The 27,659-nt window shown below is 40.6% G+C and overlaps 2 protein-coding genes across 3 annotated transcripts; both read left to right on the top strand.

Annotated features, from left to right (window-relative positions):
* Positions 1 to 788: 788 nt before the first annotated feature.
* Positions 789 to 14,605, top strand: c4b (complement 4B (Chido blood group)). 2 transcript variants are annotated; one of them, XM_037075255.1, is made up of 41 exons: positions 790 to 949; positions 1,261 to 1,441; positions 1,542 to 1,725; positions 1,849 to 1,919; positions 2,023 to 2,111; positions 2,193 to 2,275; positions 2,379 to 2,466; positions 3,144 to 3,264; positions 3,385 to 3,526; positions 4,004 to 4,116; positions 4,207 to 4,362; positions 4,443 to 4,610; positions 4,703 to 4,894; positions 5,232 to 5,375; positions 5,479 to 5,602; positions 6,253 to 6,324; positions 6,418 to 6,630; positions 6,740 to 6,854; positions 7,056 to 7,126; positions 7,222 to 7,361; positions 7,463 to 7,678; positions 8,049 to 8,100; positions 8,216 to 8,305; positions 8,390 to 8,596; positions 9,170 to 9,245; positions 9,397 to 9,589; positions 9,717 to 9,812; positions 9,995 to 10,157; positions 10,447 to 10,640; positions 10,751 to 10,909; positions 11,008 to 11,067; positions 11,140 to 11,230; positions 11,316 to 11,487; positions 11,580 to 11,670; positions 12,540 to 12,614; positions 12,702 to 12,804; positions 12,906 to 12,995; positions 13,279 to 13,371; positions 13,523 to 13,606; positions 13,727 to 13,859; positions 14,131 to 14,605. In XM_037075255.1, the coding sequence occupies exons 1-41, from the start codon at positions 876 to 878 to the stop codon at positions 14,270 to 14,272; spliced, it is 5,121 nt and encodes a 1,706-aa protein (XP_036931150.1). In that variant the 5' UTR covers positions 790 to 875; the 3' UTR covers positions 14,273 to 14,605. The 2 variants fall into 2 exon arrangements, with proteins under 2 accessions (XP_036931152.1, XP_036931150.1); XM_037075257.1 differs by lacking the exons at positions 12,540 to 12,614; positions 12,702 to 12,804; positions 12,906 to 12,995; ... (2 more) ...; positions 13,727 to 13,859; positions 14,131 to 14,605 and adding an exon at positions 11,908 to 12,514 and having other exon boundaries at positions 789 to 949; positions 11,580 to 11,737.
* A 4,668-nt stretch (positions 14,606 to 19,273) lies between these two features.
* Positions 19,274 to 27,608, top strand: tnxba (tenascin XBa). The gene is made up of 15 exons (XM_037072985.1): positions 19,274 to 19,412; positions 20,890 to 21,913; positions 22,008 to 22,139; positions 22,456 to 23,691; positions 23,809 to 23,931; positions 24,325 to 24,468; positions 24,569 to 24,688; positions 24,768 to 24,923; positions 25,024 to 25,136; positions 25,233 to 25,365; positions 25,455 to 25,606; positions 25,700 to 25,796; positions 25,892 to 26,053; positions 26,791 to 26,954; positions 27,052 to 27,608. The coding sequence occupies exons 2-15, from the start codon at positions 21,022 to 21,024 to the stop codon at positions 27,148 to 27,150; spliced, it is 3,723 nt and encodes a 1,240-aa protein (XP_036928880.1). The 5' UTR covers positions 19,274 to 19,412; positions 20,890 to 21,021; the 3' UTR covers positions 27,151 to 27,608.
* Positions 27,609 to 27,659: the final 51 nt, after the last annotated feature.

Raw genomic sequence — 27,659 nt, 5'->3', positions numbered from 1 at the left:
TCATGACCTTGCCTCTGTGTGTCTTTGTTATCTGCTTTCTAGCTCTGTTTTTCTTTTTACAGCTGTTCCATTCTTCCAGATCATTTCACAGTCAGGCAGCTTATAAAATATAATTCTGCATAAAATCAGTTCACTGATAAATATAAGGATTGTAAAGTTACAAGCAACCTGCACAGAACATTTACTATGTGGTAATTAAGAAGCTTTAATAACTATCAGTACCATGTATTAAAAATCTATTTAGCTAAACTGAAGGGATTGTTGTGATTAGGAAGTTTGCAGATATATTTGACCTCTATTGTGCAAATCAATCCTGGACTATGTGTTGTAGAGTCAACAGCACTTACTCTAAAGCCTAAACCTGATTTCTTGTAAATCACATGATTTGGGGGAAATCTGGCTGACTGCACTGACCAATGAGGGACTGGTTACACATTGTGAAACTTAACAAACACTTTCCATGCAGCATGCCAAGTAGTCATATAAAATGGATTTTATAAAATAAAAATCAAACATGTTGCAGTCTGAAATGTATATCAGATCAATGTGATCTGATCTGTATCCATATGATTATCCTTTTAGATAAATCTGTTTATATCTCAGTCTTTTCATTTTGTAGAAATGTACACACTAATTAACCAAAGAGTCTGCCGCACATCTGTACACATCAGTACATGTTATATCTGACGGTATGAGGATTTTCTCAGTTTTTGCGCACACCACTCTGATACCTCTTTTTAAGATTATCTTAGAGGAAGAAAACAGAGGGAGGGCACTGAGATCCAAGGATTGAGAAATACGGGGCTGGACGACTTATAAAACCTCAGATAATCAAAAGCCTGCGTCAGTGCAGGCGAAGACATTGGAGCTACACAATGAGGTGCCAAATCTTTTCCGTGCTGTTCCTGATCTTGACTGTGGAACCAGAGTGTTCATCAGGCAATGATAGGTAAATACAAAAATAGCTGCATGATTCTAAATCATAAACTAATGTAATGCCGACATTTACCATGTTTCATGCAGGAGTGTTGAAATATGCATTCTGTCCTCTCAGAATTGTTATTGTCACACATAAAATAATTTATGCATGTTCTCTGTTGAACGTGTGTCAAATGACGATTGTGTCATTTTGTCATGATGTAATGCATAAGACAGAACATGCAGCATTGCAGATGTTTATCTATTTGTATGTACTAGTTAATAAAAGCAAAATATAGCAATGAAGCATAAAGTCAGTGCCATTTGTCATCTTTGGCACAGATTCTTCATCTCAGCACCCGGAGTGTTTCACGTGGGTGTTAATGAGAAAGTGTTTGTCCAGATGGGAAAACCCTGTCGTGTGAAACTCTACCTGAAGCATGAGATTCAGGGTACAGTTGTGTCCGAAGAGAAAACTGTTGAGTGCACAGCAGAAGGGGAGATCCAAACAGTTGAGCTAATGGTATGAGAACCTCACTCATCCTCACTCATACTAAAGACAACAACAGCTGAGACAAAACTGAGATGTCATTAACCCAAACTGCTAACTTGCATCGTTTCAGATAGAAAAGGACAGGATTTCAGGATTGCCTCCACCTTTACCTGGACATAAATTCTACCTTAACCTAGTGACAGAGAACAACTGCTTCAGTCCCAACAAACACACAACAAGGGTTCTGGTATCCAAACGCATGGGCAATATCTTCATTCAGACTCATCAGCCAATCTACAACCCCACACAGCAAGGTAGGAAGAACACTACTAAATGTAAAGACATGTTTAAAACAATGTGAAGTAATTCTCCACTCTACAGATATTACAACACTGTTTGTTTGTGAAGCCATTTCATGTTGATTATCTCTCTCCCAGTGAGGTACAGGATATTCACCCTCGACCACATGTACCGGCCTAAAGAAGGAGTTTTCCAGATATCAGTGTTTGTAAGTGGACACAGTCTCTTCAGGAATAAAATGTGACTTATATGAGACATATTTTTACAGTTATTTGATTTTCATGATTCATACTTTTATCATTTCATGACAGAATGCTGCTGGAAACAGGATAATGAAGTCCCTCAAGACCGCAAAGGGAGGAATACTCCAAGGCATATTCCCCATACCTGATGTCGCTAAGTATGTTAAAGCAGATGTGCAATAAACTTAACAGCACACACAACTTTGACACACTAACACGTGTGTGTTTTGTTTATCAAGGTTGGGCACATGGAAGATTACAGCTCAGTATGAAGACGATAAAACATATGCTGGTTCCCGAGAGTTCAAAGTTCAGAAATTTGGTAAGCTAAGCATTTTACTCCTTTTAAAAAATAAATGAATAAATAAAAATCAGATAATATTTCCCTCTAAAAACCTTTTTTTTTTAATCATTACACACTCTAGTTTTACCCAGTTTTGAGGTGAACATCATAACGAGGCAGAACTTTATTTTATCAAGTGATGGACAGTTTGACTTCACCATCTCAGCCAAGTAAGTGTTAATGTCCATTAAAACTTACTTTCCTGCCAAGTTTTTTTTGTTAAAACGGCATTAATTGACTTTGGCCATATGCTAGGAGAACTCAAAAATAAGTTGAAATACACAACAACAAATTATAACCTTGTGAAGCCATGTTGCCACCGAGGTTGAGGCTAAAAAGTTAGCTTAATGTTAGCTTGGAGCCTAAAGGTCAGTGTTTGCCAACATATCTTCCAAATCCTTTCCGGATGCCTGATGAACGCACGCCCATTTTTCATTGATCTTTTGGCTCAGGTGTAAGCTAACACTATAATTTGTCCACCAGTTGTTTAACTGATGCTTTAACTGTAAGCTGATGCGAACGTGTACTTTGTTAAGGCTAACAGCTTGCTAGATGCTAACAATAATCAACAGGCATAAAAGCCAAAGATAGGATACAAATAGATTAAAAGTGTGGAGCTGCAGATTTGCGCAGTTGTGTATCATAGTGACCCATTTCAAAGTATCCTTCTACTTTGATTTAATAAAAATATCGCATATGTTGATTGATGCAGTTTTGATAAGAAGGAAAGCTTACTAGTTCAGATATTTAAAAAAAGGTAGGCTAATGTGTCCTCTCATCCAAAACAATCACCGTTACTTACTATTTAAATAGTCATAGTTTTACAACATTTTTTTGTTTCCCTTAGATATTCATATGGTGAGGATGTTAAAGGGGCTTACCATTGCCAGTTTGGAGTGCTAGACAAACGGGCCCCTGGTCAAGAAATGAAGCCTGTTTACATCAGGAGGCTGGAGTTGACTGGTTCAGTGAGGAAACAGACATTTATCCCAAATTTATAATGCAGCTCATGTCAACTTTGAAATCAGACACTCTGGCAGTGTTATAGTAGGCGACTTGAAGTCAACAACTTACACCATTTCTTGCAGGTCGAGAATGGAGCTGCAGCAGCTTCTCTTATGATAGCTGACCTAGATCTACAACTCCAGGAACAGAGGAACCAAACCCTCTCTGACCTCGAGCAAAGTGGATCACAAGTCTACCTGGGAGTATTTGTCACCAACATACTAAGTAAAGAACACTCTGTCACACCACACACCACTGTTCAGCAACCTCCCAAAAGGATGAACGATTAAAAGCTAATTTAGTGTAATGGGGGAATATACTGCTTGCCATGTGTAAAATATTTGGTGTTGTGTGTCCTGCATGTGTCGTGTGCAACATGTTCAGCCAGACAGCTAATCTCTGTTTACGCTGCAGGATACTGCAATGACTCTGGATGAATATTGAATGTAACCCTAATGAAATAGGAATATGTTAGTGACACTGTAGCACTTTTAGAGTCCCAGAAAGACACATTTTGTTCAAACTTAATATTGAATTTTAGTGGCAGACTACCAGAATTATGATATTTCTAAAATAGCAATAACAGAAATTGTATTACTGCTACTACAACTACTGCTACCATTATTTTAATAGTAATACAAGCAGTTATATTTTTAATACCATCTAAATATCTAAATACCATCTTTTTCTTTTCATTTTTAGGTGGTGAAGTGCAAGAGGCAGAAGTTTACCTTCCTATCTTCTCCCACAAACACACCATAGATCTCTCTCGAACTCGCTCACATTTCCTTCCTGGTTATCCACTCGATGTGGTGGTGAGCATGAAACAAACAAACGGATGCACAGCTATGCAAATGAAGGAGATGATTTTGTTTTTTTAAAAATGTTTTTGTTTGTTACTGTAGGCGCTTGTGCGTCACCCAGATGGCTCCCCGGCAGCTGGTGTGCTAGTAGAGATTAGTGTATCATCTGCAGAGAGATCTTGGCAAGGCACCACTGACCAGGAGGGGGCAGTGTTTACTGTGTTTAATATTCGCACTGATGATCCGATCACTGTTGAGGTCTGTATTCACATTGACAAACCACTGCATTTACCACTTCAGTTGAACTTACACTCACAGTAACACTCTGACTTCATTAGGTGTCGGCAGGTGATTGTACAGAGAGGAAAGTGCTTCAGCGTGCATCATCTCCAAGTAACAGCTACCTTTACCTGAGTTTTACCAACAAGATCTACTCTGTGGGCGACTTACTATCTGTAGATTACAACACCATCGGTGGCCAGCAAAATGGGTTTATATACTACATGGTGAGACATAACAAAGTGATTGCAACTTGGTTTGATTTGATAAAGAAACACTGTTTTTCATATCTCAAGGTTTTTAATTGACTGTGTTGTAGGTCTTAAGCCGTGGGGCCCTAATAAAAACGGGTTCTCACAGGCTGGGCACCTCAGTCAGAGACAACCTGCAGATAACTTCTGATATGGTGCCATCCTTCCGTCTGATTGGCTACTACTATGACCAGCGGGGTAACATCATTACAGACTCGGTGTGGGTCGATGTCAGGGATGAATGTAAGATAAACGTCAAGGTGAGTAAATAGAACAGATAAGAGGGCAGCCTTAGCAGAGGGAGACAGTAAACAAACAGAGCTCTGTTTCTGTGTTTGAATAGGTTTATTCTATACAAGCAGGACAATTATTGTATCATTTTGTAAAATAATGTAAAGACTTGAAGTAACTCAGTTACGGTGGCAAAGCTGTGGTCAGTCTAATTATGTTAAATGCCTTTTATTATTTTCAGCACAAACTATATCAGATCAATGTATACTACTGTGTTGATATTAAAATGTTTTGTTTTGTTTTAAGTGACTGATTGACTTGACCATGAGATTTAAAATGATCGGTTATATTTTAACTTTAATTTAGGTACAACAAAAAGGGTCGTCCAAACCTAAAGAAAGGTCTGTGCTACATTTTGATTTAAATGGTCAGAGAGCCAAAGTGGCTTTGCTGGCTGTGGATAAGGCCATCTACGCTCTCCATGCTGATAATAAACTTACCGGCAAACAGGTAACATACTGACACATACTGTCTTTTACAACACACTGATGTTATTTAATACAACACTATATGCTAAAACATTAAATCCAATCTAATGTTTCCACTTTCTTAGGTGTTCTCCTCCATGCAGTCATATGACCTTGGTTGCTCATACAGTGGAGGATCTGACCCCAGATCTGTATTAGCAAATGCTGGCCTGTCTTTTGTAACTAAATCCAAGTCAGACTGGAAAAAGAGTATGAACAAAACATTTTATTTACTCCAATTAAGTCCTTGATCATTCATCCAGTTTAGATTTTAATACAGTATGTTTATCTCTCTAGTTGTAATAAAGACGGATAAGACTTAATGCGAGCTCAATTGCAACCCAATTAACAGAAAAAATGTTGGCATTGTACACACCACAGATATATTAAACTTTGTGTTTTGTTGCCACGAACACAGGTGCAAAATTTTCAGAAGGTCGCCAAAATGACCTGGTGTTGTTTTAAACGGGCACTGAAAGGTGGTCTCAAAGTGATCTCAACCAGTATTCTGTCGCTTGGCAGCCATGTCACCTATTTGTCACCAACTTTTGTTTTGCCACAAAAATCGCTGGAAAAAGTGCCATAAACATTAAAAAAATGTATGTCAATGTATGTAATATGATACATATTGTAGAAATGTTGACAAAACGTATAATGCCAACATTTTATTCCAGTGACTGAGCTGGAGAACAGATTACATTTGAAGATACAGTTAAATTAGCCCAGGAGAACATGGCAGAGATGAGAAATTAGCTGCAACGACTAGCCAATGCTGAAATACCCTTTTCACAATACCGGCAATAATCCAAGCTCTCCACATCTTCAACCCAAGCTTAAATACAGTTTGACTTCTTTTCCAGGTCTTGACTGTGACTCCCAATCTACACGACAGAGACGCTCTATAGACCTTCAACAGGAAATGATGACTTTAAGTAAGACAACATTCAGACATCACAACTCTGAGATAATGTAAATTGCTTGTGTCTTAACATACGGTTTCTGTTTCTTTTTAATGCTACTTTCAGAATCAAATTTTACCGATGAGAAGTTGCAAGAATGTTGTGCACACGGGTTTTCTCTCATCCCCATGAAACGAACTTGTGAGGAGAGAATGCGCAGAGTCTCTCTGGTGGAACCAAATCGTCAATGTGTAGATGTGTTTTTAGAATGCTGCCGTAAAGGAGAGCGACTGAGAAAGAAAAAGATGCAAGAGGATGCCCAGAAAGGACTTGCAAGGAGTGAGATCAAATTGTCCTGTGGACATAAACACATTCACTTGAATACCATTAAGTCATTTTTGCAATATCACAAAGTTTAATCTCAAAATTCTCGTTTGGTCTTTTTTAGCTGAAAGCACAGCTGACATTGAACAGTTCTTCATGGACACAGCTGCTCAGTACATTCGACGGTTTTTCCCCCCAAGCTTTGCCTTCACAGAATTTGAAGTAAATGGCCAAAAGAAGTAAGAGATGGACAGTAACTTTATAAACTGCTTTTATGGAATATAGTGGCTAGTCACATCTTTAAAATTTTTGCTACCCCATATTGCTGTTTGTATCTTTTGCATGTGTTACTGATCCTGTTAGAATTTCTGTTTTTTTCTGCTCTTGAGTGTAAGCGTATGAATGCATTTTACAACGATTTATTATTCTAAAACTCCTAGTTATGATTTGACTCTACCTGATTCCATCACCACATGGGAGATTCAGGTCATCACTTTGTCTCCAGCCACAGGTAATAGCAGCTTCCCACTTCACAAAGTGCGTCTTGTGAATTTGACATGAAAGATTCTCGTCAATTCATTTTCACTTGATTTATGTTTCATTCAGGTTTCTGTGTAGTTGAGCCGTCTGAGATCAGAGCATTTCAGGATGTATTTGTGTCCCTGACACTGCCGTACTCAGTGAGGAAATATGAGCAGCTATCCATTTCACCTGTTATCTACAACTATGGTGCTGATCAACTGCAGGTATCGACCTAATTTGAACATAAAACAACAACCAAATATTGTGCAGATTTAAATTCAGTTCTTAATGTTATCTTTCTCTGTGGAATCCTGTATTTTTATAGGTGGCGGTTCACATGGAACAAACGGAGGGGCTTTGCTCCCCTGGCTCAGCCACAACTTCATCTTTTGTTAACATCACAGTGGAGCCACAGTCTTCCCAGTTTGTCTCCTTCTCTGCTGTCCCCATGGTCACCGGCTCAATACCCATCAAAATACGTCTTTATGATATGGAGGAGGGACGTGGAATAGATGCAATTGAGAAGCCTTTGAATGTGTTGGTGAGTTAAAAGGGCATTAACTCTGTAAGAAAACATGATAATAGAGGCCCACCTACCTGATTAAATAAATATGGCAACATATATGATGCATACAAATATGGATCTTAACTGCAGTAGAAAATTGCTTGCCTTTGTTGATCCTCCATATGTGACATACAGGCACTTACTCATAACTCCTGACACTTTAATTTGAATATTTTTTTAGCTATTTGGGTACGTATTTAGTTGAGTACGCATTCAAATAGCAGCTAATGTTCTTACTTGTGTACTGCTAATATTAACTAAAGTCAACTTGCTTCTTTCACTTGCACATTTCCATGTGTAAGGCGAGAGACACAAAGTAAGTTGGCACTATTTTTTCATGTTGTAGACAGAAGGACTTGAAAAGACAATGCAGGAGACCAAGGTGTTTAAATTGGATGGTGAGTTGTGCCAGTTATTTCTGAATGGTTCTTGCTTAACAATTACATTGTTTTTCTTCAGAATATTTTTAATCCACTTTGCTTTAATAAGTTTACTTCCCCTTTGTCTTGATAGGGAGGGGCACTAGTACGTTCATTATTGATGGATCTCTACCAGATGACACAGTCCCAGGCTCCAGCTCCAATATTTTCATTTCAGCAGAAGGTATGTGCTGTTAGAAGCAGACATACGTTTCACAGACGATGGTAAATGACGCTGTCTTACTCTTTTAGTGTTCTCATCTGACAGGGGATGGCTTTGGCCCTTCACATGCAAAGAACCTTCTTTCTCCTGAGAAGATTGCGCGCCTGATCGTTTTGCCCACAGGATGTGTGGAACAGACAATGACAAAACTGGCCCCTACAGCTTCAGCCCTCCGTTACCTCGACCTGAGTGAGCAGTGGTTCGACCTGCCTGCTGGTACCAGAGATGAAGCTCTTGATAAAGTTGAGCATGGTAGGAACACATCCAGCAGTTCATTGCATGTCTAATGAACCCGCCTTTTTTCCCGTGACGAAGCACATAAATTTAGAGTAAAAAAAGAGCCACGCTTAAATCCTGAGAAAACCTCTGATCATAGCAGCACTACATTTGATAAACCGCAAATCAGAAATCTTGAAACAATTGTTCAAAGGAATAGCTACAGATAAAGCTCCAACAAGGACATTTTTTAAGAATAGATAAATGATGCTTGTCAATATTTGTTTACTGACTAATCGCACAAAATGGTGGGCGAGTTAATTTGCTGTGCTAGAAACCAAAGAATGGATGATTTGCTCTAGATGTAAGAGGCAACACTATTCAGTGTTTCCTAACAGGAAGTAGCACTTGAGAAACGTTGCAGTGACTAATTTAACATGTTTTAAATGGGGCAAATTTAACTGGGAATCAAAAGTGACTCCTAGGCTACTATATTGTGTCTTGTCGGTGTTGTATGTTATCAAGAATGTTGCGCCCTCTACAGGTCACAAACAAGGCTGCAGACATTTTGTTTTTAACACAGTAACTTTACAGTACTTTCTATTCCAGGTGCTATGAGGATTTTAACATTCAAGAAAAGCGATGGATCTTATCCACCATATGCTTCAGTGATACCCAGTAATTGGTGAGTTTTGTGTTGCCTTGCTGATATTTGATGCTCAGTAGTTACTTCCAATATATTGCAAACTAATGCAACTTTCCTTATTTCCAGCATCTCAAATTGTAAATGATTTTTTTTCCATCCACCCTCCAGTTCATCTTTGTCTTCTCTTTAGGCTGACTGCCCTCGTAGTGAAAGTGCTGTCGATGGTAGCGGAGCGTCAGGCAGTGGTTTCTGGACAGCAGGACAGGAATGCGAGGATTGTGCCTGAAGATGAGATCCGGCACTCTGTCCGTTTCTTGCTTTCAGTGCAGGAGAGTGATGGGACATACAGAGAAACACAACGAATGTTACACAGAGGAGTTCTGGTAACCTTTACTGCATGTCAAAACATCCCTATATGTACTGTATATAAGGACACTATCAGTGTGCTTAAGGTTGAACACTCAGAAGCAGTGATTTGATTACAATAATGTCTCTCTGTCATTAATACAGAACGACAAAGATCAAAAAGCATCCATGGCAGCTTTTGTGACTCTTGCACTTCACCGGTCCCTTCAATTCCTGCAAACCGAAGATAGACGTAATGCGGTGAGATGATATTAAACATTTTGAGTGGATAGCCATGACACATTTTACAAACTTATGTGTTGCCCAGGGGATGAAATGTTTAATGTTTAAAGATTAATCAATGCATACAGTAATTTGCAAAGACGATCTGGTGCTAAAAGTTAAATAACTGCCATTGTGCTACTTTTTTTCTTCTTCACCAGGAATCAAGCATTTCATTAACAACATCATACCTCGTGTCAAACCTTAAGGAGCTTCAGCATCCTTATGCTGTTGCCATTACAGCCTATTGCCTTTCAGTTAGCCTGCCAGCGGGAACAGATCATTCATCAACCTGGGGACAACTTCAAGCACTGGCTGCTGAAGGTATGTCCAGTCAAGGCAAATAAGTGTGTGCAATATTGGTAAAATAGGTGATTTCATTTTTTGTGTCCATTTATACAATGAAAGTGTCAGTTTAGCATCACAAACTGAGTTACTGATTACGGATAAAATAATGCGACAGAAATGTGCCTAAAAAAGCTAGGTAGTGCTTACAGTGGTGCAATAATCACTTAAAAATCCAATACTGACATGAAGCAGTACTTAATATTAAATATTAAAGTTATATCATGACGTAAACAGTACGTACTTTTTGTCTATTTCTTAATTTTAGGGATGAATGGCTGTTATCTGTGGACAACTAGACCTAACCCACAGAAGCTGAAGACCTCTGATGGCATCACTCTACAGACCACAGCCTATGCCCTCCTCACTGCAGTGGAACTGGGGAAAACCCAGTGGGCAGACAAAACAGCCTGCTGGTTAACTACCCAGGAAAACTATTTTGGAGGCTACCTATCATCACAGGTGATTGAGATGCTGATTTGAGAATGGTTCGACCTCAACAAATCCCTGTCTTTAGCCATAGCTGTGCACCAATGTTAAACGTGTTATTAATGTTAAATTACCATGCGCAGGACACCATTTTGGCACTGGAAGCCCTTGCAGAGTATGAGATTAGGAGGTCCACCAGCCCGGAAGCAAATCTAATAGCAGACTTTAGAGTCCCAGGGAAGAGAGACATTGTAAAGCTCGTCCTGGAAACAAAGAAGGACAGAGTGGAAACTGACCTTAAGGTACAATTTGAATATTATCAGCATTGCACTTGAATACACGCATAAATATTTAATCTCAATCTTGGATTACTTATTTTTCCTCACTTATTTTGTCCCAGAAACTTGCAGGGAACAACATTCATGCGCAATTGACTGGAAGTGGCGATGTCAAGCTAAAAGTAAGTTTGATCAGTACCTGTATAGGCTGAAAGAAAGTCGCAATTTACTGTAAATCATCATCTTTTTGGCAGATTTTAAAATCTTACCAACTACTGGAACCCAAGGATGATTGTAACCAAGTGTCTATCAGCGTTACAGTGGAGGGGAAGGTGAAGTACACTGGTGAGCTTTTGTCACTGATAACACATCACAAACACATGTATCGCTTGTTAAAGCTACACAGTTACAGTAACTTCTGTCTCCCTAGCTAAGGTCATAGAAAATTATGACTACTATGATGACTTTGGTACCAACGAGGAACCTGAGTCACGAGTGCCTCGATCAACGATTGAGTGGTTGGATGCTCGCACCCGTAACAGGAGGGATGTTGATTACAACTTAGATTCAGAATCGACTGTTACCTACAATGTCTGTGTCAGGTTAGTTTATAAGATATGGATCACATTTGCTCATGAGACACTGATATGGTGTCTTTCTCTGCCTCTGTTTCTAATTCTTTTCTCGTGTGCAGTCATAGCCTAAACAGAAATCTCACAGGAATGGCGATTGCTGACATCACACTTTTGAGTGGATTTCAGGCTGAAACTCTGCACCTGGACACGGTAAGATGCTCTCTCTTCCTCCTCTTCGTCATTGTCATCCTCTGCACAGAGTGGGAGGGCGCCTCGTGTCATGTCACTTTCTTTTTCTCAATAGACAAGCTTAGGTGATTGGACAGGTGGACATGAAACTCTCTCAGTTGTATCAGTGCAAAGAATTAGAGAGTCCAAAGTACCAGCCTTTGTACATGGAAACATGAAGTGAAAAGTGAACTAGGACTTATTACCTGAAGACAACAGAGACTCCAGGAAGTTACTGGTCCTGACCGAGAAAGTGTCCAACACATAACCCCCTGGAAAAAGGCAGTCTATTGTTTTTATAGTTCCTTTTTTGTTCAGTTTAAACAAGACATTATTATTACTGATAATATTATAATAATATAATGACACATTATCTTTAATCTTCACCATTGGAGGTGATCATAGACGTATAGAAGATTTAGTTACCTGTTGATGGAGCCAGGCTAGCTGATTCTTCCTGTTTCCTGTGTTTATTCAAAGCTAAGTTAGCCTTCCTATTCAGGCTATACTGTATACATTCAACTCTTGGCAAAAAAAAAAAAAAAAGTGAACAAAGGCATCCCAAAACTTCCAAATTTTCCTTTAAAGATGAAAGTTTGAGAAATGGCCACATGTGTTTCTCCTAGCTACCACAATGAAATATTTGATTTCATTATTGTTCTGATTTCCTGTTCTCTTTAGCACCAATGGCAGAAGCTCGTGGGTGTTGTAATATTAGAGTCATCACCATGCAAGGATGATAACATAGATCTATATCATAACATTATCCCTTAAGAATAAAAAACATTTTCTTAAGAACTGTCTTTTCTTCTGCTAAAGTATCAAAAATATCAATTCTTGTCTCTTTGTAGCTAAAAGCGGAGCCTGAACGATATATTTCTCATTATGAGGAGTCCTATGGAAGAGTGGTGTTGTACTTCAATGAGGTCAGGTGGACATGTATTTACATACACCAAAATTACATGATTTCACATGTCCATGTCAATACTAAAAGATTTCTTCTCTCTTTCTAGCTCTTTGACGCAGAGGAATGTGTTACTTTTGATGCCAAACAGACCGTACCAATAGGCCTCCTACAGCCTGCTCCAGCTGTGTTCTATGATTATTATGAACCAAGTAAACTTTTTATTAGATATTTTTTGCATTTTTTGCCCAGAAAGAGTGGACATTTGTTTAATTTACCCAGAATTTATGAATTATTTGTGCTTTCTCGGTAGACGTTAAGTGCACTGTGTTCTACTCCGCCCCACAAAGAAGCAAGATGATCTCCAAACTGTGTTCAGGGGATGTGTGCCAATGTGCAGAAAGTAGGCCATTACTCTTAAGACCTAAACTGATAACCCACCTGAAACAAGGCTGAATCAAAATGTCCAAACTTCATGCACCTGCAGACATATTTGGGTGTGTTTTTACAGGAACTCTGTGTGTGCTGATTGATGTCGAAAACCACAATTCATCCTGTTCTTAAGATCTTATGAATCCATGAGTCTTCAGGTCAAAGGGTGGACATGTGGATTCAGCCTAATTATGCTGTACCCATCAGGCTTGTGTTCATTAAATAACATTGTGTTATTTTTATGTTTTCTTTAGGACCCTGTCATAAAATGCAAAATACTTTCGAATTAAGTGGAAGAGTGAAACATCGCCTACAACATGCTTGCTTCTCTCCTACAGTTGATTACGGTCAGTACTGCACACAGGACATTAGGTGTAAAGTTTCTAATGTTCACCTAAATACAAAGAATCTATTCTTTTATATTCTCATGGTTTACCAAAACCATGCAGTAGAACGCTTCAGATGAATTGTTGATAAATGATTCTTATTTTATTTCAGCATACATTGTTGAGCCCGTCGAGGTCTCTATGAAGAGTAACTTTGAGCTGTACAAAGTGAATATAAAAGACGTCCTCAGATCCAGTAAGTTAAGTGTAACCACAAGCAGGTGCTATAACAAAGACCTTTAAATCATTTTGTACCATAATGTTTGTGCTTTCAAGGCTTTTCTTATATACTAACGACAATCCTCTTTTCTACCAGACGGAGACAACCTTGTGAGTGAGAATTCTGTTCGAGTGTTCGCCAAGAGGCGTCATTGTAAAGGACACTTGGACTTGGGAATACAGTACCTTGTCATGGGCAAAGATGGCTCTACAACTGATTCAAATGGAATGTAAGTGTAGTCAGTAATACTAATTGAAGCAAATAACAGAGGAGGCTATAGAGCAACAACTTTCCTTTGACGTTGAGATGGTTTTGTCAGTATTTAGCTGCAGAGAAGAATAGAGATACAGTTTTGAAACATTATTATGCTTAAACATAATGTATAATAATGCCAAATTAAAAAAAAGACTTATTAATTGCCTAAGCAAGTGCAAAGCAATAACAGTATTAAAATGACATTTTGGGACATTGACATTTTTCTGTTCACTCTCCCTCTTTAGGATGCAGTATCTGTTGGATTCAAACACTTGGGTTGAAAGAAAGCCTTCGGAAGAACAATGTCAGAGATCTACATATAGAAATGCCTGTGCAAAGTTTACAAAGTTTACAGATGAGTACAAGGTTGATGGCTGCAAACAGTGAAACAGACTGACGAACAAATCTGTTTCATCAACTTTTCCATCTTCATTTTTAGTGAAGCTCAGTTATTGTAGTTTGAGAGGCACAGTCATCTAACAGTGTTGAAACCAATTTTTTTTGTTTTTGCTGTTTATAAGCAGTGTCATGAAAGTATAACATAAGAGACATTATTATTTGTTGGACAGAAAGTCGGGGACTGAATCCACCACGGTATCATCTGAAATGTTACCACTTACAATGTGCTTATTAATAACAGTGTATAGCTCAAAATCACCTTAGCTCTCAGTGTAAAAAATGACAAACAAACAAATAAAAAAACAACTGTATTGACAAAAATGGTGTTGGTATGTGTATATACTTGTTTAGTGCACTGACTACATGCATACATACATTGATATAATTACTGTAATACCTCCGCCAAGAAGGTTATGTTTCCACCTGTGAACATTGGTTGGTTGGTTGGTGGAATGATATTTGATTGGTTGGCTGGTTGGTGGACGTTTGGTTGGTTGATTGATATTTAGGTGTTTTTTTGATGGTTGGTTGGCTGACAATTGGTTGGTTGGTTGGCTTGGCTGGTTGGTTGATGGTTGGTTTATTGCTTGGTTGGTTGGTTGATTGATATGTAGGTGGTTGTTTGATGGTTAGTTTGTTGTTTAGTTGGTTGGTTGGCTTGTCATTTGGTTGATGATTGGTTGGTTGGTTGATAATTGGTTAGTAAGTTTAGAGTTGGTTGGTTGGTTGATGGTTGATTGCAAGTTGATGCAGATCCAAATAAAAATCCAGATCTAACAGATTTGAATATATTTTATTTGATTTTGTGATTTTTGATTTTTTGATTTTGTGTTCTCTACTGAGTGTCATTCTAGTTTAAGACGAAACTCATCACAGCAACAGAGCAAGTGTGAGTGCATCAACAAATAAACATTTGTACTTTCATGTTTGTCCAAATAGTGTGATTCACTTGGTGGTGTACTGGTCTGATTTAGCTTTCCTGTTGAATATATTTATTTTTTGTCTGTTTTTTTTTTCTCTTTTACTGGCAGTCAAGGATTTGAGAGGGGTCTCTGTACTCAACCCCCCTCAAAGTTACCCCCCTCCTTACTTAACATCTGCAAGGTGAGGGTTCGCACAGTGCGTACACATAAAGTCTGCACATGAGACTGGCTCACTTGCCCTTGGTGGAGTTACACAGTGACAGGATTTGGGTCAATCATTGCCTCATAAAATATACTAGCTCTTTATTGGCAAAAGAGAGCTAATAGTCCTCTTCTCAAATGTGCTCAACTTGCAACCATGCTGCAGAAGATCCTCAGTGTAATTATAGGATTCAAGAATGTGTTGGGTTGTAAGTGATGCAGAGAGAGTTAATGGGAGAAAACGAGGGGCAGTGGGAGGGAGCAGTGCAGCAGGAGTAGGAGGCAGCGGGGGCATGGGTGGAGAGGCAAGGAACAAGCAAGGGCTTATGTGCTTATATTATTCTAATCTCTGAGGCCAGGTCCAATATAAGCAACATGGGAGTACTGACCATCACTTCAATCACAGCAGGATCAATGCCTGCTCTGTTTCAGCCTCTGCCATTAGACATTTCATTAAATCTGAATCAATAAAAAGTAAATAAATACGCAGACTTCAGCATCACATTTTCATCTTGGGATTACTTGAGTGCACCGTCAGCAGCCAACAGCAACAGCATATTTGAAAAAGTGGTCCTCTTTTTACTGAAGCCATCTCGAGGTAATCAATGGCTCGTCATGACCAAGCAGTGTCAACTTCTGCTTATGATTTCAATCAATTAGGAGCCACAGTATGAGAATAAGTTATAACTCAGGCTGTGCAACACAATAAAATGCAAATATTCTCTCCACAAAGACTGATTGACGGTGGCGAGTGAATGATATATCTATTTTTTCTTACAGATCTGCGGATTGCCACAAGAGATTTACTGTAAATATTCCACATGTACACGCTTACCTCCTCAGCATCAACTGTGAAAGCGGCTGGGGAATTGTGAAATGTGTGACCAGGTGTATTTTGTTAGGTGTGCAGTAGCCGTAGTTGCTGAAGGTGTGTCTCTCAAGCCATTTTCCCAAAGGCCAACACAAGGTCAGCGGTTTGAGGGTGGTCTAAGGTGCAGAAGGGAGTGTAATGAAGGCGGAGCTGTTCTTGGAGGCCGCCAGCAGATGGAGGCACCGATGGAGTGGGACCACCCACCCGGGAGTCCATGCTTCAGTGACAATTACTCTTTGTTTTTCATGTCAATATAAAGATGCCTCAGTCTGTTGGAAGGATAGGCCATTCTTACAGAAGACACTTTGACATTTCACAGTAGGAAAATAACACGATCGATTCGCTTCATGGAGTTAGGTTTCTGAAAGCAATCAGTGCTCAGGGAACAAATTGGCACAAAACAGAGTTTAGTTCAGCAATGGTCCCAAGGGTAATGGTGCACATAAATGGGTACAATCAGGAACAAAAACTTACACAAAGCTTGATAAGAGGGAACGGATGGAAACAAGGAGGTAGCTATAAAATGTTGGTTACAAAACAAAGGGGATGAGCAGACAATGGAAACAGCCTGTATCAAAATGAGTCAAGGTCAGATAAGAGTGCTATGATCAGGGCACAGCGTTATATCAGAATGGAACTAGAGGAGAAAAACATTCCACAGCAATAATGAGATTGATTCCAAGAATGTATTATATTTGCTGGCTCATTGTCATCATAGCTTACAGGAACACAACAAGGGCACCATTTTGCCATTGCCGTCATTGGTAGCAACACTTGTGCTTTTACCTCTATGACAAGTTATAATGTCAACTTGTTATCGCCAAGACCACCTAAAACGAGGCCAAGTCACAACCAAGACCAGATGGTATCAAGACTGAAACAGGACCAAGGCGTGGAGGGGTTGAAACCAAGTAGAGACCAAGACCAGGCCAAAGTCGAGTCAAGGACATACTCAAAATAAATTGTGGAACATGCAAACTGTTGGCACTCCTAAAGTCATTCTGAAAGATCCACATTCCTCTTCATTCACCTGTTTTATTGCTGTATACGTATGTATGTGTAACATGAGTAATGTCTTGATAAAATGATCAAAAGTTGGTCAAGACTGGTCTTGAGATCAAGACCTTGGTGTTGAGAGATGTACATCAATTTATGCCTCCAGTGTGTCTCGTCTCTCTCTGCCATCTTTGTCCTCTTGTTATGTCCACAAACTGATTAATCTACCTCTGACCCAGCTTTGACATAGACCCAGGCGTAAATCAGACATAATGAGAGGTGTACAGACCTGGAATTAAAACTAAAATATTTACTTAGTTTTCATGTAATACATTGCAACACATCTGTTATGAACTGTATACTGGCAGTCTTTCAGTATCAGAACATGTTGTACTTGCCAAGAAAAACATGTTAGCTAAATGCATTTGCAACTAAAATATCTTCAGGTATATGTATGTTTTTACTGTGTGGGCTCTTACATACACATACGGTAACATATATAGAATCAATGTATGTAACCGAATATGAGAGAGCTGTTTCTTCAGCATTGGTCAGAGTTTCACAACTGTCATGCAAAATGGTTTTAAGTGCTTCAGTAATGGCATTATTTAATAGCAAAAGTTTATTGTTATTGTATTAGACATGTTTGATATGAATAAATACACACCTACAAATCAGGCTGAGTGACCATCAAATCCTTGTAGCTTCTGCAGTAAATCTGTCTCAGTATGCAGGGTCATCACATTTCATCATCGATCATCTGCCATATACTTTCAGGATTACTCACTTAATCCTGTAATGTCTATGTGAAAAAACAAAAGAATTTTGACATCTGCAAATTGCTTTGTTTGTCCAACCAACAGTCCAAAACCCAAAAGACTCTTCATTTACCATCATAAATGGGAAAGGAAAGGAAAAGCAGCAAATCCTGGCATTTCATAAGCTGGGACCAGCGAATGTTGGACATCTCTATTATTGAAATAGTTGGTCATTGATTTTCCTCTGAACAACCAATCGAATAACTGACTAACTGTTGCAGCTGTACTGAAATCACAGCTTGCTGCAGTTCCCAGGAACGGCTCACACTTGCTCATACAAATCCAGAAAACGTTTTCATAAAATAACCCACTCTTAACTAATGTCCATGTAGCTTACATTATCTTTGTATAAACAAAGCTCCAATGATATGCAAAATTTTGCTTTTGCTCTCATGTAAAATTAGGAAAATGTCACTTACGCCCTGTTTGCTCTCAGCTCTTGATATACTTGTCTTCATGTGGTTTACAAAAGGTGGGATGGTGGGTGGTCATTTGGTCAGAGATTCAGAGCCTTCACAGAGCATTCCTTAAATCTGGTGGATATTTGGTCACTTACATAACTCCCACGTAGTTACATCTCATTACTTCCAACAAACAGCCAATTCATATGGCGAGAGGTTCCTGTCCCCCAGAGTCAGCACTGAATACCTGCAGTGTTATGCTATGTATTCCAGCTGAATCATGATTCTCAGACCGGGGGGCTTTTATTCAATCAGAGCTGTGTCTAGGTGTTAGCAAAGTCTGGTATAAGTCCAGTTACATACAGCAGACACTGAAATTACTGCCGTCAGTCATGCAAAGCTGAATCATGCAGCCTAATTTTGTGTTACAGTACACGAAGAACACAAAAAAAATGTCAGATGCACATCCTGCTTTAAACTGCTATTTCACATCACGTTAGCTATTAGATTGCACACAAAAAGTCAATACATCTTTCATATTCAAACCAAAAATCACTGACTATAGAAACATCACAAAACAAAACTAAAACAAAAAGGAAGAAAACAAAATATAAGACAGCAGTCATATTTATAGATCATGTACGATACACAAATCTGTGTAAAAATGCCACTCTTTCTGTAAGTCCAATACAAATATTTTCCATCGTGGTTGAGTGGGACCACTAGGCGTGGAGAAAAAGTGGGGGGCGGGGGGGTCCTTAAGTAGGAGCAGACTTTATCACTCTCCTCCTTTCTAGTGGTGGTCCTTTCTCTCACCTCTTCCCACCCAGATAACATCCAGCAAGTCCGTGTGAGCTTTTCAGATGGAGGGAGCGACACAAAGACAGAGATAAAGCCAACAACTCGATCATTTTTCAGGTAAGTTAATTTTCATAATGTAACTATCAAAGTGGTAACTGCAGTCATCTGGATGAATACACTCCACTTAGATGTCTGTTCATATACTTTCACATCATAATGCCTTCATGGTGCAAAGCTGAACATATTCACAGGAGTTTGGATAAATACATTTATGAGAAAAGGGTCATATTGCTGTATAATGTATGTATTTTTATTGCTAATGAGAGCTTAGACAGTGACACTGCTCTCTGCAACAAGAGGTGAACATTATATGTATTTTTTTTTTGTTTGTACACATATTGTAGCCTGGTTATACATTTTATAACATACCTTGTCTAAGCTTTAATTAAGTTTCCTCCTATCCAAGCATGGCAGTTCGTATTTCCACAAACTTTATTTTGCCGCAAAAGAAGTAAAACGTGTTGATCGAATCAATTCTGCAGCCAATTAGTCAATCTATGCACCCCACAGTAACACTGGGAAATTGGCTTGCTGTGTAGCAAGGCATCTTAATGTGTTTACATGCGCCATGGTTTATTTGATTTTCTACAGATTTAAAGCCAAGGCTGGACGTATTTCTTTTAGCGGTTTTATGAGCTGTGGGTGCCGGAGGATTATGTAACCTTCTGTATAGTGAAAGACGTACAGTGTCCCACAGTTCTATACAGTGACGCTCTGTTACCTCTGGTCTCTGCAGTAGACTCTCTTCCCGCTCAGGTCACTTTCTTCCTTCCTGTTCAAAATCAACTAATTTAGATTAGACCTGGGTTGGCAAGCCGTTGAATAAACTATTATGGCTGATTGGAACACTGCTGCCATTCTTCAACATATAATTTTTTTTGTACCACTATGCTCATTAAAAATAAAGTTTTATAATGTCATTTTCCATGAACTTTTTGTTCAGCTCTCAGGTGAGGGATATTGTTTCTACACATGATGTTTAATCTGTTTCCATTTTTTTTTTCTTCCTGGAAAAATTGGTTGAAGAAAGTTCACAAAACATCGCCACATAAAAGATACAGGCATCTGTTGTAACATGCAAAAACCTAGGGAGCACCTTAAAAATGTTTTGATATGCTCTCATGCTTCCATCCATTGGGAATGATTCCCTCACTGAATCTTCTCAAATATCAGATCACAGCATATACTGTTGGAGAATGTGTAGCTTCAAAAATGAACAAATGCTACAAGTGAATGGTCACCCAAATTAAGAAAAAACTGAGTAATGTGGTCCCTTGCTTTAGCTGTTTATGTCAGGTCACTTTTGAGCAAGGCACGAAACCTGAATTTGCTTCAAGAGAAACCTCTTTTTAGCCAGTGTGTTTTACAAGGGAGCATCAATGACTGAATGGGAACTCTGTGAATTTGAAGCTGGCTGGAAAAGAGCGTGTATGCCCAGCAAAGAGAATAAAAAACGGTTCTTAAATGAATTGGCATAAGATTTCATGCACTAAACTCAGTCATAACTCAGCTCTTTCATTTTTTTCACTTCTAGGAGAGACCTGGCACAATCCTCTTTGCAAGTGGTCAGAAGAAATACAGAGGAAGGAGTTCATAATTCTTACAGTAACATACATACAGATCCACCAAAGGCATTACCATCGCTGGCTACTGCTCCTGGCTCAAAATGCTGTTTACTCTAGGACTTCTCCTCCTTCTCACCCCATTTCCCTCCTTTCAATCCCCGACCAATGAGAGGAGAGACTCGCCAGGAAGCGACATGACCAAACCCAATGCCGTTTTCACCCCGTCAAAACCAAAAACCACTGTTGCTCTCGCCAAACAGACCGCTCGCCCAACCCTAAAGCCAAACACAGTCAATCAGACGGTTTTATCCACTCCAGCAACAGCCAAAAACAAGCCCGCCCCAGCAGTAATTCAAACCAATGCTGCAGCCGCCAGTGGCACCATCACCAACAAAGACAAGCACACAGCCTCATCTGATCAAACTGTTTTAGCTAGATCCCCTTTGACCAAAGACAAGCCTGCCCTCACAGGAACTCAGTCAGCATCCACAAAGTCTGCTTCAGCAAGTGGTGCCAAAACCACCAAAGACAAACTCCAACCTGCAGCCAATCAGACAGTCTCAATTAAATCTCCTTCAACCAGACCCAAAGACAAGCCTGCAGTTCAAAATGTTCAGACAACATCCTTAAAGTCTGCCCCTGTCAGTGGCACTAAAACCACCAAAAACAAGCCCACAGCCTCTGTCAATCAGACTGTTGTATCTAAATCTCCCTCCACCGCTGATTTGAAGAACTCCAAAGGCAACCAGACCACCATTAGCAAAGATAAGCCCGCCCCAACGCAACCACTCAAGGTGGTCATCAGCGACGGCTGCGACTCGAGCAACACTAAGGAGCAGGAGCTGAAGCTGAAGCCTGGCGCTCCTCTGGTGATGACGCACAAGATCAGCTTGTTGCCCGGTGGCTGCGCGGGGGGATGTGAGTCTGAGATGACGGCGCTGAAAGAACGCGTGGCCCGACTGGAGAGAGAGATGACCTCCTTAAAGGACAAATGTAGGATTCTGTCGTGCCCACCAGATCATCCCATTTGACACCAGTCATTACAAATGTGGATTTAATCACGTTGGTTATTTTTGTTGTTGCCCAGGTCCATGTTCTGCAAGCTGTCCAAATGAATGTAGTGGCAACGGGGAATGTCAGAAGGGGAAATGTGTGTGCCAACAGGGATTCATGGGTCCAGACTGCAGTAAGTGTGCACAAGGAGCTGAGTGTCATAAAAGTAAGTGAGAGTCTACACTGTTGTATGGATGTGGTAGCTTTAGAGCAGTGGTGGACTTGGGATGTTTGAGGTGTAGGGGCAATAAGAAGAAATGGGCACTACATGTATGCGGGTTGGGCACCAGTGTGCAGAAAGCTGTGATATCTTCATAGTGAAGACAGGGCACTTTTGTCACCTGGAAGGGCAATCTTGGGGGTCAGTAGGGGTGATCAAATCCCATTAGTCCACCAGTGCATTACAGACACATCTAAAATTGTCAAAAAGAAAGTTTTTACTCAGACTTTGACTAGTTGTAACCTCTGCTCTGCCATTTCAGAAGCTGCCAAAGGAAAGGTCAAGTTAACAGTTGAAACAGTGACACTGCAGGTGAACAAAGACAAGGAAATCATGCAGGAGAAAACCACCAAAGCAGAGCACACACTCTTCCAGAAGAAGGAGCAAACAAAGGGGTCTGAAGCCAAAGAGGCAGACATTAAATCCAAAGTGGTCACCAATGCTAAAGCCGGTCTTGCTAAAACTCAATCAAAACAAGAATCTTCTGTTAAAAAAACAACTACTAAAGACTCTTCAAGTGCCACAAAGGCCAGTCGCCCAACTGTTGCTCAGGTTCTGTTGAAACACGATGGAAGAAAGCAGGAAGAGGCACGCAACGGAAAAACAATGGTACTGACCTCTAAAAAGGTTGTCCAAAAAACCGACCTCAAGCTGGTGAAGGAGGGAACTGCCGGTAAAACATATCCTAAATCTGACCACCTTAAAGACCAACCTCACACCAATGTAACACAGAGTAACGTAAAGAACGGCACGGCTAAGATTGTGACCGTTCTGACCAAGGTCATGGGAACAAACAAAACCAGAGCAGGGAAGGAGAGCTTGGAGCAGTCCACCCTGGCTGAGAAGAATGGTACTCAATCATCTGGACACAAGAGAGTCAAGAAGGTCAAAGCAGAGACTACAACCGTGCAATCTGTTGACAACAGAATCACTGAAGCTGGCAACACTGGAAGAGAGAAAGTTACACAGAAGAGTCAGTATTTAGTGAACACAACTTTTGCAGGAACTTCAGGTGAGGCTCGAGTTCTGCAGGACAAAACAACCACCCATGGCTCTATGAGTGCAAAGAAGACGGGAGGATCAGGGTTAGGTTCTGTAAAGGTTGTAAACATCTCCTCCTACAGCTTCACTGTCACATGGTCATCACCACAAGGGATGTTCAAGAACTTCACCGTGATCAGAAGAGAGCCAAAGGCAGAGGGTGATGATGACGACCACGAGGAGTTTGAAGAGGAAGCTCTAGAAGGAGACAAGACCTCCACAGCAAAGAACGTAACTGAAGTCCAGGTACAGAGTGAGAGCACCAACACATCTGCTGCTGCTGGCAAAGCTGGATCTAAAAGCAAAGCTGAAACCAAGAGGATCTCCATGGTGGTCCCTGGAAGTGTACGTTCTGTGGAGTTCAGTAACCTTCGGGCAAACACTGGCTACCTCCTGCATGTATATGGCTCTGCAGCTGACAGAAGATCGAAGATCCACAGAGTGACGGCAGTTACAGGTAATCAAATCTGTGATAGATTCGCAATTTCTGCATAATATCTCCACTTCTACCATGGAAATGATCAGAACAGTTTGTGTTTCTGAATAAAAAAACACCCTTGTTTTGTCTCACCAGGTCCTGAGCCAGCCACGGAGATGGTTTTCAGCAATGTAACAGAGTCTTCTCTCACCGTTTCCTGGTCCAAACCAAAGACAACATTCTCTGGCTTCAGGGTCACGTACACCAACATTGTTACAGGTCAGGGCAGGTGACAGTTTTCTTGCCTTAAGGTCCCATATTATAAAAGTGAGATACAATGTCTTTGCTCATTATAAAGCAAGGATAGATGCTTCATGACCTCTGCTAAGTATCAAAACACTCAACCGTTGATGAAGTCCACACAGCCTGTATTCAGAAACTGTGCCTTTAAACAAGCAGCCAGGCTTTAAAGTTGCCGAGCTGATGTAGAAAAAAAATGGTTGGCAGTGCCTGCTCAGGCCTGGGAGAGCTAGCCAATCAGAGCAGACTGGGCTTTTTTTGGGGGGGGGCTTTCAGACACAGAAATGTATCTATTTTTTCTTCATTAAAAGAAGAAACATTTTATTTCTTTCCTAGCTCCAGTTTGATATTTGTGATGTGTCATCCTTCTAGGGGAGAACCGCTTTGTGACTGTGGACTGGCAGCAATCTCATGTGGTTCTGTCCAAGTTGTCAGCTGGATCCTCCTACATCATCAGTGTGACTGCTACACAGGGCAGGGCCCAGAGCGACGCCCTCACATCCCTTATCACCACAGGTACACAGTCAGAGAAATCATTTTTGTGTACAGCAACTTTTTTTAGTCTTTACATGTGAAAACAGCAACAGACACACTATGTTTTGTGTCTTGACTGCAGTGCCCGCCCCTCCAACACACCTGCAAGTTGTCAATGTGACAGATACCAGAGCTGTGCTGCAATGGACTCCCAGTCTGGGGAAAGTTGACCGCTTCATCATCAGCTATGAGTCCTCAAAGAGTAAGTGTAGTGACGTTACCCAGCGGTTAATGACAAAGCGCTAATAACTGAGCTAACGGTTGTTTACTCTCCTCCACAGCTCCTAATGTGACAGTGACAGTGATGCTGTCTGGGAACTCAGTGGAGCACCAGCTGAGAGGCCTGCAGAGAGGCACCTTGTACACTGTTAAAGTGCTGAGTCAGAAGGACAGTCTCCAGAGTATGGCCATCTCAACTACATTTACCACAGCTAATGGTGAGTAGCGAGTCGAATCAAAGGGAGATCAGGTTTGTTTGTGTGCCCGAGTCTACAGGGTGGTGTGAACTAAATGCTTGTGAATTTCTGTTTCCCCTAGTCGTTAAAGCCGACGAGGTGGGTGCTCGCTCTGCAGTGATAGCATGGAGATCTTCAACTGTTGTTTATCACAGCTACAGACTGATCTACCAGGTGGCAGGAGAGGAGACGAAGGTGATGATATTCTCTCACTATCAGCACACGCAGTATCAAGAAAGAGCGCATCTGCATCAGAGATCAACTTTCCGTGCATTGCTGTTCTCACATTAGGAGGTGATCCTGGATGGCTCCGTCTCAGAGTATAAGCTGACGGACCTGTTCCCAATGTCACGTTACATTGTTCTGGTACAAGGCGAGAGAGATGGACGCTACACATCTGTTATCACCACGGAATTCATCACAGGTATTGAATAAATGATGCAATCCCTGCGGATTTATCTCCTCTGGCAATGCTTTGACGCAATTAAGTAATTAGTTTTTTTCATTCCTCAGGCAAACTGCGCTTCCCCTTCCCTACTGAGTGCTCTCAGGAGCTGCTGAATGGAGCTCTGCAGTCAGGAGAGGTGGACATCTACCCGCAAGGGAAAGAGGGACGAGCAGTCAGAGTCTACTGTGACATGGAGACCGATGGCGGCGGCTGGACAGTGAGACAAAAAAAACTGCTGTATTCTCAACCAAACTTTGGACTGAAGAAATGGTAGTTAGATTATAAATAATAATCTGATGTGTGTTTTTAGGTGTTCCAGAGGAGGATGAACGGAAAGACGGATTTCCACAGAACATGGAGTGAATACAGCGTTGGCTTTGGAAACCTCAGCGAGGAGTTCTGGCTCGGTACGGTTGAAGCAACTTCTTCTTCATCACACGTGCAACAGAATGTTTTCTTGAACGAATCAGCCTAAACCACTCACGCTTCCTTTCTGCCACAGGAAATGAGCTTCTCCACAACCTGACCAGCGTTGGCCCTGTGAGTCTGAGAGTGGATATGCAAGCTGGAAATGAAACTGCTTACGCCCACTACGCCAACTTCTCCATTGACGCAGCGGAGAGTCACTACACTCTCACAGTGTCTGGTTACACTGGAACTGCAGGTAAAACTGTATAAAGGATGAATTTTCCTGAACATGCGCATTACAAAATAACAGTTTTCAAGAAATGTATCCTTTTTTTTAACTTGAAATATCTGGGGGGTCAGATTTGGGTCATGGGCCCCACATTGGGCACCCCCTCAAAATTATACACTTAAGATACTAAATTCTGTACTGCTGTAGCCTGTATACTGTATAGAGAAGTGTCACCTTCATAATCAAAGTGATGAGTGTAACGTCTTGCAATATAAGTTGCAGATGCAGACACAACAATAGTCAGGTTAAGAAACAAAAAAGCCAAAAGTCAAATCAAAGGGCAAGTGAAAGGGCCGGCAACAACCCTGACAAAACAGGCTGCTGAAAATTTAAAAGCCCAAAGTCTAAAACTAAAAACCAGGATGAAACTCGGGTGTACAGGGCTGGAAGAAGAAGGGCTGGAAAGGAAAGAGACAAATACAGGAAGGGGAATGTCACAATAAGATATATGGGGATATAACTACAAAATAAAACAGGAAATTACTAAAAAAAAAAAAGAGTTAGGAGGAGCGAGAGGATCACAGTAATCCTGTAATACTCCTGTAACATTTCAGTGATCGTATATGTTCAGCAGCACAGATGCTGCTAACATACACCCCTTGAGTCTAACACAAACCATCCCACTTAAAAATGAACACATCACACACTGACTGTATTATATAGCGAAACATGGCGACTCATACCTCAATGTATTTCTCTGTCAGGTGACTCTATGAGGTACCACAATGGCCGTCCATTCTCAGCCAAGGACAAGGACCCTGACCCTCTGGGGATCCACTGTGCCCGGGCCTACATGGGAGGCTGGTGGTACAAGAACTGCTACAAGACCAACCTCAATGGTCTTTATGGCATCAACAGTAATAATCAGGTACAATTCTCACTAATGAACTTTAAACACATTTCAGCTTGTATGATATGATGCACTGACCAAATAAAATTCACTTTCTGTGTCTGTTGTGATACAGGGAATTGTCTGGATAGACTGGAAAGGAAAAGACGCCTCCATTCCCTTCACTGAGATGAAGTTCAGACCGTCCAGGTTCTCTCCTGCAACTCATGGTTAAATATGCATCGGTCCTCACGGGGTTCTCCAACCTGAAAAGCCCTACATCTGACAGAGAATCACAGCAGAAATCCACGAGACGGTGGATCTCACAGCTGCTGCATGTCACTATACAGTGGTTTTGATAGCAGTAATCACTGCTATCAGTGCATTTGATTTCATGTGCAAGATTTTATACATGTTTTGTTTTCTGGAAATATACCAAAGGAGTGGAGTAATGTTTTATTGCATCTTTTTTTTTTTTTTTTTTTTTTTTTTTGTATAATGTTCTGCCTGACCCGTCCATTTCAACACGGTTTATGTTTTGACTCACACACCTTCCTGTGCACCACCATGGTATGCCACCCCACTACTACTGTAATTAAATATGCACTGTCTCACTCCATTGGAATAAATGTGGCTGATGTGGGTCTGAAGTGTCATTTTTTGCGTGTGCTTGTTTTGTACACATGAATTAAAACACCCAAATCCATCGATGCGAAAGCAGTTTCTTCATTTCCAGCTCTACCA

The sequence above is a fragment of the Acanthopagrus latus genome, chromosome 17, assembly GCF_904848185.1.
Source record: "Acanthopagrus latus isolate v.2019 chromosome 17, fAcaLat1.1, whole genome shotgun sequence".
Taxonomy (NCBI): domain Eukaryota; kingdom Metazoa; phylum Chordata; class Actinopteri; order Spariformes; family Sparidae; genus Acanthopagrus; species Acanthopagrus latus.
The sequence above is the reverse complement of the archived record's forward strand: the minus strand, read 5'-3'. Positions and strand labels throughout refer to the sequence as shown.